Source organism: Mytilus californianus, unplaced genomic scaffold, assembly GCF_021869535.1.
Source record: "Mytilus californianus isolate M0D057914Y unplaced genomic scaffold, xbMytCali1.0.p SCAF_6, whole genome shotgun sequence".
NCBI classification, from domain to species: Eukaryota; Metazoa; Mollusca; class Bivalvia; order Mytilida; family Mytilidae; genus Mytilus; species Mytilus californianus.
Genome location: NW_026262712.1, coordinates 48,828,998 through 48,846,160, shown reverse-complemented (window position 1 = coordinate 48,846,160; position 17,163 = coordinate 48,828,998). Strand labels below are relative to the sequence as shown.

Here is a 17,163-nt window from a genome sequence, read left to right as displayed (position 1 = left end):
GTAATACGTATAGAAATAACAAAACTTGATTAGCAGAGAAGGCACCAGTGTTTTTCATTACACATGCGTGTTGTTTTATATATATAATGTAGCTGTGCTGTGTTATCTTTAAAAAAGTGCATAGAAACCAACAAATTATTGGTTTTGAACTAAAAACTGTAATTCAAACTTTATAAATGTTAATAGTGATTAGAAAAAATGAGCAAACGTAAATTAATTTACTGTACCTTTTACAAAAGACAACAGTTACTGATATAACGATGATTGTCAGGATTACTGCAGCTATTATAGCAATAATAACTATTACTGCAAATAGTATAAATTGATTTAAAATAATACATCAACCCTTTTTTAACAAAGAATTTGTTTTCTTTTACATTTTCATTTTGGTAGCAGGACCAGCATGATTGTTAATTTGTATGCATATGTAGAACAGGGTTGAAGTACTCCTTTTTGTGTACACATACACACTTTTTTTGGTAAGAATTTATGCAGTGTTGTTCTCCCTTTGTGCATGCTATAGCTATTTAAACCGACTGTGGTGTGTAAAGATCAAAACCAACTTGTATGCAAAACTCAGGTTGAAAATGATGAACTGAGCTAAATATGAACTAACTAATCGGACTGTATAGTGCATGGGTAAAATCATAGAAATTCTTACAGATGATAGTACCATTTCAAGAAAGTTTAAAACTTTTTATTTGAAATTTTATTAAGAATCGATAATTTTGGATTTCTACAGGTGAAGATGTGACAAGAACAGTATTTGACCCACATATCAAAATCTATTTTTCAAGATTGAATAGCGTTTTAAATCAGTGTACATGTTGAAAATTGCCAAAGAAGGCTGTTCGTATATATCGTTAATATGCACATCTGAAATAAATCAAAAGAAGAGATTCTGTTGAAATGTATACACTCATCTGGATTTCAACCAAATTGAGGCCAGGGAAAATTAAAGCGCATACTTAGACAAACTGAAAATTCAGATTTGTTATTTGTTAAACCATACAAAGTGTTAAAAGATTTTTTTGTCGGCGCATGCAGTATATGTTTCTGGTACTAAAATCTAATGAATTTTAACCAGTTTTCATTGAATTTTCTGAGTTTTATTGTGCGTATTGCTGTGTGTTTGTTTATTTTACATTGGCTAGAGGTATAGGGGGAAGGTTGAGATCTCACAAAACATGTTAAACCACGCCGAATTAATGCGCGAGTCCCAAGTCAGGAGCCTCTGGCGTCTGTTAGTCTTGTATGTTTTTTAATTTTAGTTCATTTATATGTTTCGGAGTTAAGTGTGACGTCCATTTTCACTGAACTAGTACACATTTTTGTTTAGGGGCCAGCTGAAGCCCACCTCCGGGTGAGTGATTTTCTCGCTGTAATGAAGACCTATTGGTGGCCTTGGGCTGTTTTCTGCTCTTTGGACGGGTTGTTGTCTCTTTGACACATTTCCCATTTCCATTCTCAATTTCAATTTTAAATTTGAAATTTATGGTAATCAACGTTGATGATGTAAGAATGACAGATACGTATATTTAAAGATAAACCTTATACTATGTTTTGACAAAAAATCATAATTCTTAGAATATCGCAAAAGACTAGTCAAATCATAATCCTAAAAAAAGATTTTAAATATTTTTGGCCGACTAGTAAGGTGTCAGAATGAAAATTTCTGCCAGTATCAGGACGAGCCCAATAACCAAGAAAAGACTATTTATAACAAAAACAAGACAACTTATGAGTGAGTCTGTATTTACCACCGTCTGACCCCGGAACAGCCGTAGAAGATTCAAGTAGAGCTGAAGATGTAGTTTCTAGAAATCCTGGAGATTTTGTTTCCTGAAATCCTGGAGATAATGTTTTCTGCAATCGCGGAAATAGGGTTTCCTGCATACCATAGAGTGTTGTTTCCTGCAGAGCTAATGATGTCGTAGATTCAACTATAGATACGATTGTACTTTTTGGTAGGCGAGAGAACGCTGCTATTGTTGGACCTGGCAATGTACTACTTTGAAGAAATGGAGAAGTATGTATACGTCGACTCAAATGTTTTGTATTTTGTGACAGTGTAGAAGACGTTACTGATGAAGCCCCGGATGAAGCCTTTCGAATTCCAGTACATAGCCCTGGTAGTTTGTCTCTACATTTGCGCAGAATTGTTTCTACAACACCATTTTGTTTTATTTTGGCAGCAACACAAAAATAAGGTCTTTTTGTATATTCTGAAAATAAATTTCAAATTTAGATTTTACTTTTGAGCAGATATAATTGTCTGTATAATAGTCTTTATACTGATCACATGGTAATAACTTTTATATTGATATCTTCATGGTCATCTTCATCGGTATACAATAAAGAGAAACATTCAAAATAAATCTTTGTATATATCAAATAATTTAGTAACGGTTTTGTTGCAAAATGTTGTAACGAAAACACTTAATAAAGAAGTGTAGCATGTAGATGTGGTACCATGCAGATTAACTGATTGTTTTTGTAGTAAAAGATGAGGATACATGTACTTATCATGCAATCACATCACTATTCTTTAATGATAAACGGTTAACTATGTCACAACTTTACGAAAGACGATGCATTGATTTGTAAACAAATACTGTAGAAGGCAATTTGTTCAGCCGAAATATTTGTCTAAACGATTTAATTACATCTTGTTCGTATAAAACTATAATCTAATATCGGTATCGATTCACAAATCTAACGACTTATGAATATATGTACAGATATGTATAGATCTCGAAGTCTATAAAAAGGGCCTACCAGCAAATTGTACCGGATCGTCTAGAATAGACGAAACTGCGCAGATAAAGAAAACATCTAAAAAAGTCTAAAGAATTAGTACCGTTGTGCAAATCTAAATCTTTAGACTTTTATAGATATGTATATATATATATATATATATATATATATATATATATATAAGTGCCTATGAATAGCAGCACATGACATACAAATCTATGGGAGTGTGGATTAATCAGTACAGAAATTAATTCAATTACACAAATAAAATTATAGATTGCCTAACAATGTAATTTTAACACACTATTTAGTATGTAAATATAAGAATGTTTAAAAAATTTACAAAATGATGAAAATAAACGCAATACTTCGCTAGACTAACTAGCTTTATCAAGCGTGCATCTATCCAGGTGAAATCGGATGTAGATGATAAGAAACTTTTGCAGCTCAATGTATATGTTGCACTTGAATTTAGCTGCCTTGAAAATAATACAGAATTTGGATGAAGTTCAAGATTTTTACAAAATTGGTAGTTGAAGTTAGCAACGTCCATTGGCCAATACTACAGGATAAAAAGGACGATGCTGTGTACTACATTATTCTTTATCTTTCCTGTATCTTTTCTCATCTTTTTCGTTAAGACCATCAGGTTTTAAAGTGTGGAGTTGGTGGATCCAAAAATTTTCTCTTCTCCTTCTCGCCGTGGTGTCCCACTCGGTGTTGACTTCTATGATTTGGAAAGTAACATTATCAAAAGAATGTTTCGTTGAACGAAGATGTCTTGTGAGAGGACAGTTTTTGTTGGTTTTGTACCATAAACGATGGTTATTGAGCCGAATATTAAATTTGTCCATTGTTTCTCCCACATACTGAATGCCACAAGTGTCACATGTTAATATATAAATTGAGTTCTCCGTTTTACAGTTGGAATTTGAGTAGATGGTATAATTTTGTTTAGTAACGGAGCTGATGAAAGAACTGCTTGTATTGGCAGCTTTACAACACAAGCAGTTCCTTCGATCATATTGTTTGTAGCAACCGGGAGATGGAGTAGGCTGCTTTGCTAATACAGATGTCACTAATTTGTCACGGATGTTTTTAGGTCTTCTGAAGGCTATGACTGGTGGTGAGGAAAATACTTTTTTAAGATTTGAATCATTTTCTATAATTTTCCAATGCTTCTGAACAATGGAAGACACATTTTTAAAATCAGGATGGTAAGTGAGTCCAAATCATAGAAGTCAACACCGAGTGGGACACCACGGCGAGAAGGAGAAGAGAAAATTTTTGGATCCACCAACTCCACACTTTAGAACCTGATGGTCTTAACGAAAAAGATGAGAAAAGATACAGGAAAGATAAAGAATAATTTAGTACACAGCATCGTCCTTTTTATCCTGTAATATTGGCCAATGGACGTTGCTAACTTCAACTACCAATTTTGTAAAAATCTTGAACTTCATCCAAATTCTGTATTATTTTCAAAGCAGCTAAATTCAAGTGCAACATATACATTGAGCTGCAAAAGTTTCTTATCATCTACATCCGATTTCACCTGGATAGATGCACGCTTGATAAAGCTGGTTAGTCTAGCAAAATATTGCGTTTATTTTCATTATTTTGTAAATATTTTAAACATTCTTATATTTACATACTAAATAGTGTGTTAAAATTACATTGTTAGTCAATCTATATATATATATATATATATATATATATATATATATATATATATATATATATATATATATATATATATACAATATTAACAAGTCTAAATTGAAAACAACGTTCAAACCTATGATTGCGTTGGATAAAAACCGCAATTTTTTTAAGTGTGCATGCAAAAAAAATTTCTTGTTAGAGGGGTCTAAATACAGCACAAACAACATTTTCCTTGAAACCAAAAAAGTGATAAAGTATATTTTAACAAAACGCATTTGACTAACAGGACGAACAACAAATGTTCTTAAACCCTGCTGACTTCCATTGGCGATTGCCAAATAAACGGATCACCGATGTAATAAATGGATCTTAATTATAAATTTAATACTCAACAGAAAACAATAAACTTGCGGAAAAGATGGTATACCGCAAACAAAATGTGCAAAGGTTTTTGTACACCATATCCGGATTTCGACAATGTCTCTTCAGCGATGTTAAGAATCGAAACGGTATTTAGAAAGCCATACAATTTACCTCAATTTAGGATAGACTCTTGAATTTTGAGGAGTCAAAATAGGATGAACGGATCATATAAACCCGAAGGCAAATGTACTACAAGCCCAAATGAAAAAATATAAACAAGTCTAAATTGAAAACAACGTTCAAACCTATTATTGCGTTGGATAAAAACCTCAATTTTTATACGTGTGCATGCAAAACAAATTTCTTGTTAGAGGGGTCTAAATACAGCACAAACAACATTTTCCTTAAGACCAAAAAAAGTGAAAAAAGTATATTTTAACAAAACGCATTTGACTTATATTATATACAATATTAATATATTTGTAATACATATTTTTTTCACAATTTGTCATTTATACCTTTACAAGATTTGCAATTGTGTCTTTCAAATTTATATGACTGCGAAAAGTGAACAGATGTCTTTATTAAATAAAAGTTTTGCCTCTTCGCCATCTTTTAATTCATCCCAGTGTTTTAAAATGTTTTTCTTAAAAAGTGTTATAAAACATCACTTTTGAGAATACTAAGGAAAGCGACTGTGACATATTTGGGCTTTACTTTCAATGTGTTACATTGTTTTGCTATCATATCCCGTATAACAGTTTCAATTTCATTTTCTTTATATCCCCTTTTAATTAGGCGCGTAGAAAATAACTCCTTTTGTGTATGCAAAGCTAGTGGATCGCTTGTGCTTAAAGCGAAGCATGTCATTTTAATTATACATTTGAAAGTATAGGATGAATGGTATGAGGTCGTCTCTAAGTTCTGATAATTTTCAGATTCTTTATGTGGAATCATTATCTTTCATCCGTCAAACATGTTTGACAGCATCTATCATTTCTGCATGGGACATAATCCTGATATTGTTGTAAATTTTTATATGTCAAAACTGACTATAGTACATGTAAGTAGTCGTCAGATTTTACCTGCAATTTTCAAGATTGATTATTTATAAACTATTTATAAACTATAAATAATCCCTTAAATATGTTTCCTGTTTTATACTGCTGAAAGCATGCATTTATACAAATACTTTCCTAATCTATCGAAATCAGTTCCAGCGAATGAGACAATTGATCTCCCTTGAATTCGGATATATTTATACCATGAGGATTCTGTTGAACCTTTTCTATACGCTCAGGATCCATTTTGTGTAATTTAAGGAGAAGATACAACCTTCCTAGTTTAAGATCTCTCTGCGCAGAAAGATATTTGAATGTGCTATCATCAGTAGATCATTCCCTATGCATTTCAAAGATAATACTATTGATTTTCAGGTTTGTCTCGTTTATATTTAGTTTTTCAATTTCCATGAAGTGTGTAGCACTACCAAGTTACCTCAGATGAGATGAGACAACTTTCTGCCAGACACCAAATGATATAGATGTTAGAAACTATAAGTCACCTACGGCCTTCAACAATGAGCAAAATTCACACCGCATAGAAACTATATAAGGCACTAGCATGACAAAATGTAAAACAATTCAAACAAAAAACCCATTTTGATTTCCAAAAGAAAATGTTGTTATTCACAACAACGCTGTGATAATTGTTACTTTATCATCAAAGTTGACAAAATACAACTAAACAGTTATGACTCATACTTTAGATAGATGATCATAATTATAAAACTATGAGGCCTTGTATGAATTTTTCATAAGGGGTAAGCCCCTATGGAAACAACTATCATCGAGTTGACTATTCTGAATGTCTATCAAAATAATGCTGGTAGTAATTGTATAATTGGAAATTATCAGAAAAAAACGATAATAATTACATATAAATACAAGAAATGTGTTTTATGAGTCAATGGGACAAGAGCCAAACAAATGAATACAAACCACGACATCTACACTCCGATGTAATTCGTATTTATTTTCAAAATACAGACAGAACCGTCGTACACAAGCATCGCACAAGTTGGCACTCCGAGGCAGGTGGGGAGCAAGAAGGTGAACTGTGGTTTATTTTTATCAATAGTACCGCTTAAGTCGACGCTAGGGGCCGTCTTGACCTTGTTGTAGGGTATGAATGATTCGTTCATTGTTGAAGACCCTACATCAACTGTCAAGATGAAGAACAGGACATTTACTCCATATCCTTTCATTTTCTATTTGTCTATAAAAACTCTTCAAGTATACCACTCTTTTGATTAGATATGCTAAACGCGCGTTTCGTCTACACAAGACTCGTCAATGACTCTCGAATCGAAACAGTTAGAAGGGCAAACCATTTGATAATGCCAGTTTTGGCAACATTACAATCATCGTGCTTTTGTTTTCATGTGTTACAGTAGTAAATCATGATAGCATCGTGCATTTAAACCATAATAACGTTTGATTTTAATTCAATAAAATCATAACGTTAAACCATAATAACGTTTGATTTTAATTCAATAAATCATAACGATGTATCAAAGCAGAAAGCTGATGCATTTTTCTGAACACTGCTTTCCAAAACCAAACTTTCAATCTTCAGTAAGTGACCAGCTTTTCATATACATTTTTCTTTAGCCTATTGAAAGTTAGGCATTGGTTTCATTTGCCTATTTTGACTTACGGTTCTCATAAATAGAGCTCATTTCTAATATCTTAATCTTTTTCGTTTCGTTTCAGTTTTTTTTTACCAGAATTTGAATTAAAATTGCAATCTTTCTAATTTAAAAACAAAAAGTATTTGGGTTATTATAATAATAAGAATTATAATCATACTAACAATACGCACGATTAAAGTGATAATAAAACAATCAAAAATCAATAGCAAAGTCAAGATATATCCGAAGTTTTCTATGACCGAAGACTACAAGAACAACTTTAATTTAACCCTGTTTTCATGATGGACTTGTTGTGATTCCTAACAAATTTTTTGGAGACAGAAATGATGTCGTTTCAGAATTAGAAGAATTTCGAAGATAAAATAATATTTAATGATATGCAGAGATTCATGAAACTATATTATTCTATGTTTTGATTGTTTGTATCAATTAGGGATATCCCAGCCTTTTGTTGACACGTTTTATGTTTTCTTTTTATTGTATGAAACGGAGAAGAATAATTTTTTTATATGATTGTAAATAGCAAGTAAATAGCTTGTGGATATAGTTATCCTTCCAACGCAACCGGTCTCCCCACATTTTAGAGCGAGCTTGAATAACAATTTTGTTTGTATTATTCATGTATTTGCATTTGTTTTGGGGCGTTTTATTTTAGACAAACTATTTTATTTGGAATAAACGATTACTCTACGTTTGTTTCAAAAAGGTGTTTCTGACATAACTTTATCTACAAATATCTACTGATTTTCTTCCGGATAATTTTTATAGTGCTTATGTGGAACAACAAATTATTGTGCAAGGGATTTTATGAACGGTGTCAAGCGATTGTACTGTATAACACTGCGCAATTAATTGTACAGTCAATAGAATTCAGAATAATGCTTTAATTAAAATTGTATACTGAACAATGACAATTGAACTTTTAGAAAGTGAGATTGTTTATTAAAAATAGGTACGATGTTTTTGTCGAAGTAACAAGTTGCCTTATTGTTTTATTCAGTTTCTTCAATGTCGTCCGATAATATCGATCATTATACTCGATGATCAACAATTCGGAATAAAATGATTAGATGCATATGGTATTTTTGATGTCTTTTGGGTTGATATATTGTATAGTATAATGAATTATTTTTCGTTACCAGATCTTGTCAAAAGTCATTCGACGAATACTTCTACCACATCATCATTAGTGACACTCAATTCTAGACAATCACATTTTCCAATATATAAAAGAGAGGCAAAAGTACTAAAAGGAACATTCAAACTCCTAAGAAAATAAACTGACAGCGCCATGGCAAAAAAAGAGAAAGGTCAGAAATTTAATTTCAAGTATTTTCTATTAAACTCATAAATGACAGTCAGTTTAACTTAAGCTTTGAATTTTTGCAAATATAAGTTGCATCATGATCAGATATGGTTTTATTTACTGCACATTGGCCAACAAGTAAGAATAAAGCAAAATAAAAAAAAAATTCCCATCAACTTATACATGTATGTCTCTTAAAGTGTCAGACCATCAATTCACAATCGTCACTTTAGAACATATGTAAAAGTAGCCCTCCCCTGACAAAAGTATTGCGTTTGATATCTTTGTTTTTCCTAAACGAACAAAGAAATTTGCAGAAATGAAACTTTTGACGACAGAGAAATACATATAGACCATTTTGAGCCAATGGACTTGTCGATGATTTTGAATTGAAAATTGAGGATCAATCCGATCATAGTATACTTATTTAAGATTTCCATAAAACCAGTTTTTTTTGTAGTAGCAGTTAAGTTCCTAACGGAGGTGATTCATTACAAGACTTTAAAATTGGCTGAAAGTTGGCATAATGTACAATATTTTTCTAAACTTTTAACGTGATTAAGATTTTTGATACATTATTAAGTATTAAATTAAACAGAAGGCATTTGGTTAGAAAAACAGAAACATTGCAATTAAATATATAAAAACATCAAATTTACAGACAAACCAGTAAAATGTTTAGGATTTTCTTTTTGGTGTTACAGAAATGAATGTCAAAAACTAGATGCTGAAGAACAATCATATTAAATATATTACCATTAAAGGGGGTAAAGACATTTAACAATATCGGGTAAAATATCCAATTATTGATTATGCAAAATATTACATTTCAGCATCAGTTTCAAATATAAAAAATAATAAATTGTTAAATAACCAAAAAAATGCCCATCATTTTTTTTAAGGAATAGCACAAGAGAAAAAGTTGAACGTACATTATTAAGCGATGAGAGGCTAGATGGTGGTCTAAAACTATCAATATAGATGAAAACATATAAACTATCAAAATTTGATAGATAAAAATATTGATTACTGGAGATTTGAACAACTAAAAAATAATATCATTAATTTATTTAAATAATAGAGAGAAAAAAGGGATATGGGGTATCCATCCATGAGACAAAAGGAAAGGATTCCCTTATCTTTTATATGATCATTGATAGTATTGAATCAATTCAGGATTGAAAGAACCTGCCATAATTACATTTGAACATGATAGTCAAAGCATGAGTAACAAAAAAAAAAAAAAAAAAAAAAAAAAATAGAGCAGCCAAAAACTTCATTAAGATGAATAATAAATGCCTTTTATTCCAGAACTGGATAAATTGCAAAATTCTTTAATAGTATGTTATTGACATTTCTGATGTAAATGTTGAATTATTAGAGAATTTTTGTTTTACAAAATCTCTAAATAAAAAAATAAATGGATGTCAGAATTTTGCCAATTAGAGAAAGCTTTTCCAAGAGAAGGATTTAATACTTTACAACAGGAAAATTTAAAGAAAATTAAAGTAACAACAACTTATATATAATGCATATTATTAATTAAAAACCAATTGTTCAGAGAACAATTGAAGGTCTTTCCACCCGAAAAGATCCATTCAGATACAACAATATTAAAATTCGGTTTAAAATGATATTTTCCAGCGTCAAATGATAGCTTATTGTACGCTGGTTTAAAAAAAATATGGTTTCTAGACATTTTTTTTTAAATAAGGAAGATAATTTGTTACTTCCGTTTTGAAAAATGTCACTCCCGGTATTATTGGATAGATTCAAAAAAATATGGTTCTATATACTTGTACATTACACAAGTACAAAAAATAGCTACTTCCGGTTTACACACAAGGTCACTTCCGGTTGGCTTTTCCAAGGTCATATGGCTTGCAACCTAATGCATAAAGTGCCATGGCTTTATCATGTATACATATGAAGTAAAAGCAAAGGTCAAAATCTAGAACGTCAAATTTAACTATGACCTTGAACTCAATTCGAAGGTCACAAATCAGGGACCTCAAATCAATAGACACTAGGTCTTTCTTATATATGGTGAATGAGTTATATCACCATACACGTAATTTTAAATCTAAGATGGGAGAAAACTCAAATTGAATGTAAGCGTACCTTTTCAACCAAAATGTATGTGTTACGACATGTCGCAACTAACAATTTAGTAAAAATATGTTGTCGATATCTTATACGGGTTTTGAAAAGAAGTGAAATTAAGCCAAAATCTAAATTGAAAATATGACCTTGACCTCCGACCTTGACCTAATTTCTTTTTTCTTGGACCAAGGACCTCAAATCAAAAGTCCTTAGGTCTCTATCACTTATGGTTTACCAGTTAGAAATGCATATCCCTTATATCAAATGCATAAGGGGGAATAACTCTCACATGGAGTCTCCGGATAGCTTCGGTCAAAATAAAACGTAACATCCTGAGGATATAATGAGCATTTTTGAAAAATAAATTTGTCGCTTTCTTTTACGGTTGCGAAGGAGATCTCATAACAAGAGAAACTGTTCGGGAAGATAACTTTTAAAAAGAAAAGTGTTCGGTTAAACAGGATCAGTTTCAAAAGCGTATAGACTGTATAATATTATATACAAAAAAACTAAGCGACATCTTTTGAAACAAAAATACAGCGCAAGAAAAAAATTTGGCGGAAGAAAAAAAAATAATAATCAGAACAAAACCAATAGGTCTTTCCACGGAAAAGTAGAAAGACCTAATAATTGTGAAAATTAAGAAAACTTAGAAAATGTAGAGCATATTTATACAGAATGAAATTAAAGAACTTGTTGGTTTGAAAAGTTGGCGAGACAAAGTTAAATCTTGAATACATTAGACGTTCTTCTTGTGATATGTAAAAAGAATGTTCACTATTATCTAAAAGATAATTCAATACAGTGTGTTTATTAAGAAATTGTTACACATTATTCTACCTTGTAAAATTTTATTGAAAAAGTGGAAAATCTACAATATTTAAAATTGTCATTATTGCAACACCACTGAAGATTATGATCACATGTTTCTTAAATGTCACAACTAAGACATACCAGTTAATAGCTCAAAACCATATTTTAATCAATCAGAGCTAGTATGATAATTTCGTACCAGGAAGATATTTCCAGGCAAAACGATACTAGCAATTTATAGCGGAAAAAAAGAACAATTTCCGGAAACAATATTAACCGTACATGCTATATGATGAACTATAAAACTAAGAAGATATGGTATGATTGCCAATGAGTCAACTCTCCACAAGTGACAAATGACACAGAAACAGTAAACGAAATAGACTGAACATCAATATTATAGAATATGTAGACAGCTCTCTCACAAGCAAAAAACCCTAACTGTAAAATATAAGGGCATACACTACAGACACGGGGACACATTCTACTGTATCCACACAGCACGAGTAACAAACCCTGCAGTAAATATAAAAATAAGAAAATGTGGTATGATTGCCAATGAGACAACTCTCCACAAGAGACCAAATGACACAGAAACAGGAAAAGAAATAGAACATTAATATTATAAAATATATAGACAGCTCTCTCACAAGCAAAAAACCCTAACTGCAAAATATAAGGTCATACACTACAGGCACGGGGACAAGTTCTACTGCATCAACACAGCACGAGTAACATACCCTGCAGTAAATATAAAAATAAGAAGATGTGGTATGATTGCCAATGAGACAACTCTCCACAAGAGACCAAATGACATAGAAACAGTAAGAGAAATAGAACATTAGTACTATAGAATATGTAGTCAGCTCTCTCACAAGCAAAAACCCCTAACTGCAAAATATAAAGGCATACACTACGGGCACGCGGACACATTCTACTGCATCCACACAGCACGAGTAACAAACCCTACAGTAAATATAAAAATAAGTATATCATTAATTTCTGAAAGAGTATTTTTATACATATGTATTTATTGATTGCATGGTTGATAATGAGATAATTCATATGTGACTGTAACTAATATCGATTACAATGATGCTTGGCTCTCAATAATGACGACTTCAGTATGTACACTAAAGAGAGTTATCCTGCTGAACTGACTTTAAATAAAGGTAATACTAACAATGAACACTGCCCTTTTCTAGATCTTGATATCTATATCTTTAACGGGAATCTTAATACCAAAATTTGTGATAAAAGAGATGATTTTTCATTTCCTATTGTTAATTATCAATTTTTAGATGGTGACGTTCCCTTGTCACCATCTTATGGTGTTTATATATCTCAACTTGTTCGATTCGCTCGTGTATGTAACAACGTATTTGATTTTAACGAAAGAAATCTCTGTATTACGGAAAAATTATTACACCAGGGTTTTCGATATCACAAACTAGTCAAAACATTTACTAAATTTTATCATCGGTACAAGGACATCATTCAAAAATATAAATCAACATGCAGACATCTTAAATATACGTTCAGGTATTTCACATCCAATCTTTTATGGTAATATTCTTTACAAAGCACAAATATGTCGGCATTCACCTCAAAAGATAACCAAACCTTTAAACAGACTTATTCAGAAAGGATATAGTTACGAAACTGTTGTCAGGTCATTAAAGATGGCACATTTTGGTAATAATATTGATTCATTCATAGGGTCTTTGCTTTGGAAATAAACACATTTATTCTAAAACCAGTTGTAGGCATAATATGGGTTATGTTATTCTCTTATATTTCATGATGGTATGATACTAAACCACTTACGGGAAGGATTGTGCTTGATTTTCATATGATGAAGACATAATCTTTCAATTCTATTCTGACATCGGACTCGGACTTCTTTTAAACTGAGTTTTACTGTGCGTATTGCTGTGTGTTTGTTTTTTCTACATTGGCTAAAGGTATAGGTGGAGGGTTGATATCTCACAAAACATGTTTAACCCCGCCGCATTTTTGCGCCTGTCCCAAGTCAGGAGCCTCTACCTTTTGTTAGTCTTGTATGATTTTTAATTTTAGTTCATTTATATGTTTTGGAGTTTAGTATGACGTCCATTTTCACTGAACTAGTACATATTTTTGTTTAGGGGACAGCTGAAGCCCGCCTCCGGGTGCGGGATTTTCTCGCTGTGTTGAAGACCCATTTGTGGCCTTCGGCTGTTTTATGCTCTTTGGTCTGGTGGTTGTTTCTTTGACACATTCCCCATTTCCATTCTCAATTTTATTAATAGAGGTCAAACCTGGATTTTTGGTATTAACAAACAGTGACCTTTCACTAGAATGATAGACTAGTGAAGTAAATTGGTAATAGCGATAGTGCAATATGTTGTGAAAAAAAAAAGAATATGTTTTTCTCTCCAATCGACACAACGTAACATTAGACAGGTAACTGTGACATGGCTATACCTAATCAAACCATGCGACGACGAAGCAATATATAACTACAACTAACCAACTTAGATCCTATGAAACTAGTTCTATTTTAACGTGGCAACCAGTGAAACAAAGTTCATGTAACGGTATATTAATTGATTGTTAAGTATAAAATAATATCCTACGTTTGTAAGGAAAATAATCTAGAACCAAACCAATTGTAGACCTGTAATGTATGCTTTCTTCATTTGCTTACCCTTTATTCGTTGCCATCGCCTTGTATTAGAAAGCCAAAATGTTGCATCGCGATGAAATGCACTGCCTTTGGCTACTACTGTTCTATAGCTAGCCAGGTACTGGAATGGACAGTTGTTAAAGGCATCTTTCCAGTTAGATTCAGTTTTATTTCCTATTTTCAAAATGTTTTCCTTATCTGAAAATGCATTAATCTAACAATAAAATTGATAATGTAAAGTGCAGAAACAAAACACAGTCAACACAAAATAAGTTTGAAATTAACAATGAATGTCTATGCGCCACTTTTCTATTTCATTTGACTAAAATGTTAATTATCGTAGTTTGTAGTAAATAATATAATATGACTTTGAATTGTCTTTTTTATCATCGACAAGACATCTGTTCAATATTCTTTGCCGCTTAGGTTATTGAACATAGATTTTCGAAATGGAATAAGTAAGCTTTACAAAGGAATTGTTAAAAGTCTGAATACAGGTATGTTGTCCCACACGCTAACACAAACCCCTCAATTCCAACCCACACCCATCGACCCACACTAACGCACACTCCTCCCCCCCACACACAGCCGCACTAAGCCATACCACCACCCCCACTTTTGACATGGTCATGACGTGTATGCTATCAAAATGAATGGATCTAAAGATCATTGAATGGTAGGCCAACGAACACGAACACTTACCTCCTCCCCCCCTCCCACACACACACACTTCCGGAAGATCCACACACACATTTATAACATGGTCATGGCATGTATGCTACCATAACAGAAGGATCTAAAGATCATTGAATGGTAGGGCAACTAACAATCCCCAACAAAACAACAACACCCACAGACACGTTTATGGTATGGTCATGACATGTATGCCACCAGATAGATGGATCTGAAGATCATTGAATGGTAGGCTAACGAATACATGTAATCACAGAGAAAACGATATTCAAAAGATAAGCATAATGTAATTATAACATGTTTGCACTTACCATTGAAACATATTGGATACAATTTTGTTGAACATTTATTTGCTTTGAAATTCCCATTACTTTTTTTATATTCCAAACAGTTTCCGATGTTGTCCTTTTTGTATTTAGGATTGGTATCAATGATAACTGAAGAAAATGAAAAGAATATATTAGCAATGAAACAATTACTAGTACTCTTTGTTAGAATCGTAACTTCATTCTGCCGAGTTAATCTAATCTGTGCAGTACTTAAATTGTATGCAAGTCCTACTTTACATAATGAGGAAGCACATTACAGAGATAAAAAAACACCCAGCGAATGATATGAAAAAATAATCGAAAGATAATAGTTAGAAAAATACAATATTAGATGATGCTTCGAACTCTAAGACTTACTGGTAAATTATGAAGATGCTGATTAAACACAATAAAGGCTCTTGTAATATACACTACTACTACTATAGTTTACAACTGATACAAGTGAGAGAGATTGGTCTGTTATTAACTGCCTTGTATTTTTCACCTTTTTGTATGCTGGTGCGACATTTGCATGTTTCCAGTCAGATGGTATACAGCCAGTTGTAAGTGATTTCTGGAAAATGATTGTGAGGATTGGTGCTGTTATGCTTTAAAGTTGATTTAGTATTCTGCCGCTGATGTTGTCTGGGCCACTGGCTTTGTGTGGATTGATATTGTGTAAAAGTTTCTGTATGCCAGGTGTAGTGATTGCGAGTGATGGTATGACTGGATGGGGACTCGTCCCTTTATCATGTATATTATTTTCTGTTTCGGTGGTGAAAACGGATTGGACTTGTTCGTTTAATATGTTGGCCTTGTGTTTGGTATCATTTATTAACTGGCCCTCTTTTTTTAGGGTAGCAACTCAACTTTTGTCAGCTCTAATTGATTTTATATAAGAAAAAAGTTTCTTTGGTTTTGATTGATTGTTGTAACTTTGGTCAGGGTCATTTGTTTGAAGGTCAAGTATCTTTTTTTCTATATATGTACAATAGGCACATATCTGTTTTTGTTGGACTTGTTGTTTTAGTGTTTTTATATTTCTAAATATGCTTTTTGTCCTTTCTCATTTTGGAGTACAATTTGTTCTTTTTATTAATCATTTTTCTGAGTTTGTTGTGGGAAGGCGATGTTTATATGTTTACATTTTGTGTGGGATATTGTATCTATTGATTTTGTGATGTTGTTTTTAGATAAATCCCACATTTTAATTATAGTACTTTTGGTGTTATTATTTATATCAGTAAGCTCTTAAAATGTGTTATGTAGATCTGCTTCTATATTTTCCCAGTTTGCCTTATCGTATTTAAGGATTTTTCTTGGATGTTGTCTTACTTTACGTAGCCAAGTGTCTGTTTCTGTGTAGACAATGTCATGGTCGCTTAGTCCTAGTGGGGGAAGTGTATTTACTTTATTGATTGTTGTTGGATTTTTAACTAGGATTAAGTCTAATATTCTTTTTTTCTAGTTGGTGTATTAACTATTTGCTGAAGGTTATAATTTTCTAGCAGTTCTAATAGTTTATTGAGATGTTCAACGTCCGGTTTATTCGTAAGACCTGAGGTATAGACCAGTCAATATGACCTAAGTTAAATCTGTAGCAGCTGCGACGATAATGGGTTTTACACAATGTAATTTTTTGTTTTGTAAAACTCATTGTTTCATTTTCCCCACCAAAATGCACTGAATTTAGTATCAAATATAGGGAATTTCCCAATAGTATGCTAAATACGGTATAAGTATAAGATACAATGAAATATGACCAAAATTAACG

General features: G+C 32.2%; 1 protein-coding gene across 1 annotated transcript in view; it reads right to left on the bottom strand.

Annotated features, from left to right (window-relative positions):
• The window catches only part of LOC127706777 (uncharacterized), a 28,837-nt gene that overhangs the window by 1,661 nt on the left and 10,013 nt on the right, over window positions 1-17,163 (bottom strand). Inside the window, exons 5-8 of the mRNA XM_052211462.1 lie at window positions 15,393-15,518; window positions 14,410-14,586; window positions 1,761-2,225; window positions 228-306 (exon numbers count right to left, since the gene is read on the bottom strand). Coding sequence (XP_052067422.1) covers window positions 228-306; window positions 1,761-2,225; window positions 14,410-14,586; window positions 15,393-15,518 — 847 coding nt within the window. The remainder of the gene's footprint in view (window positions 1-227; window positions 307-1,760; window positions 2,226-14,409; window positions 14,587-15,392; window positions 15,519-17,163) is intronic.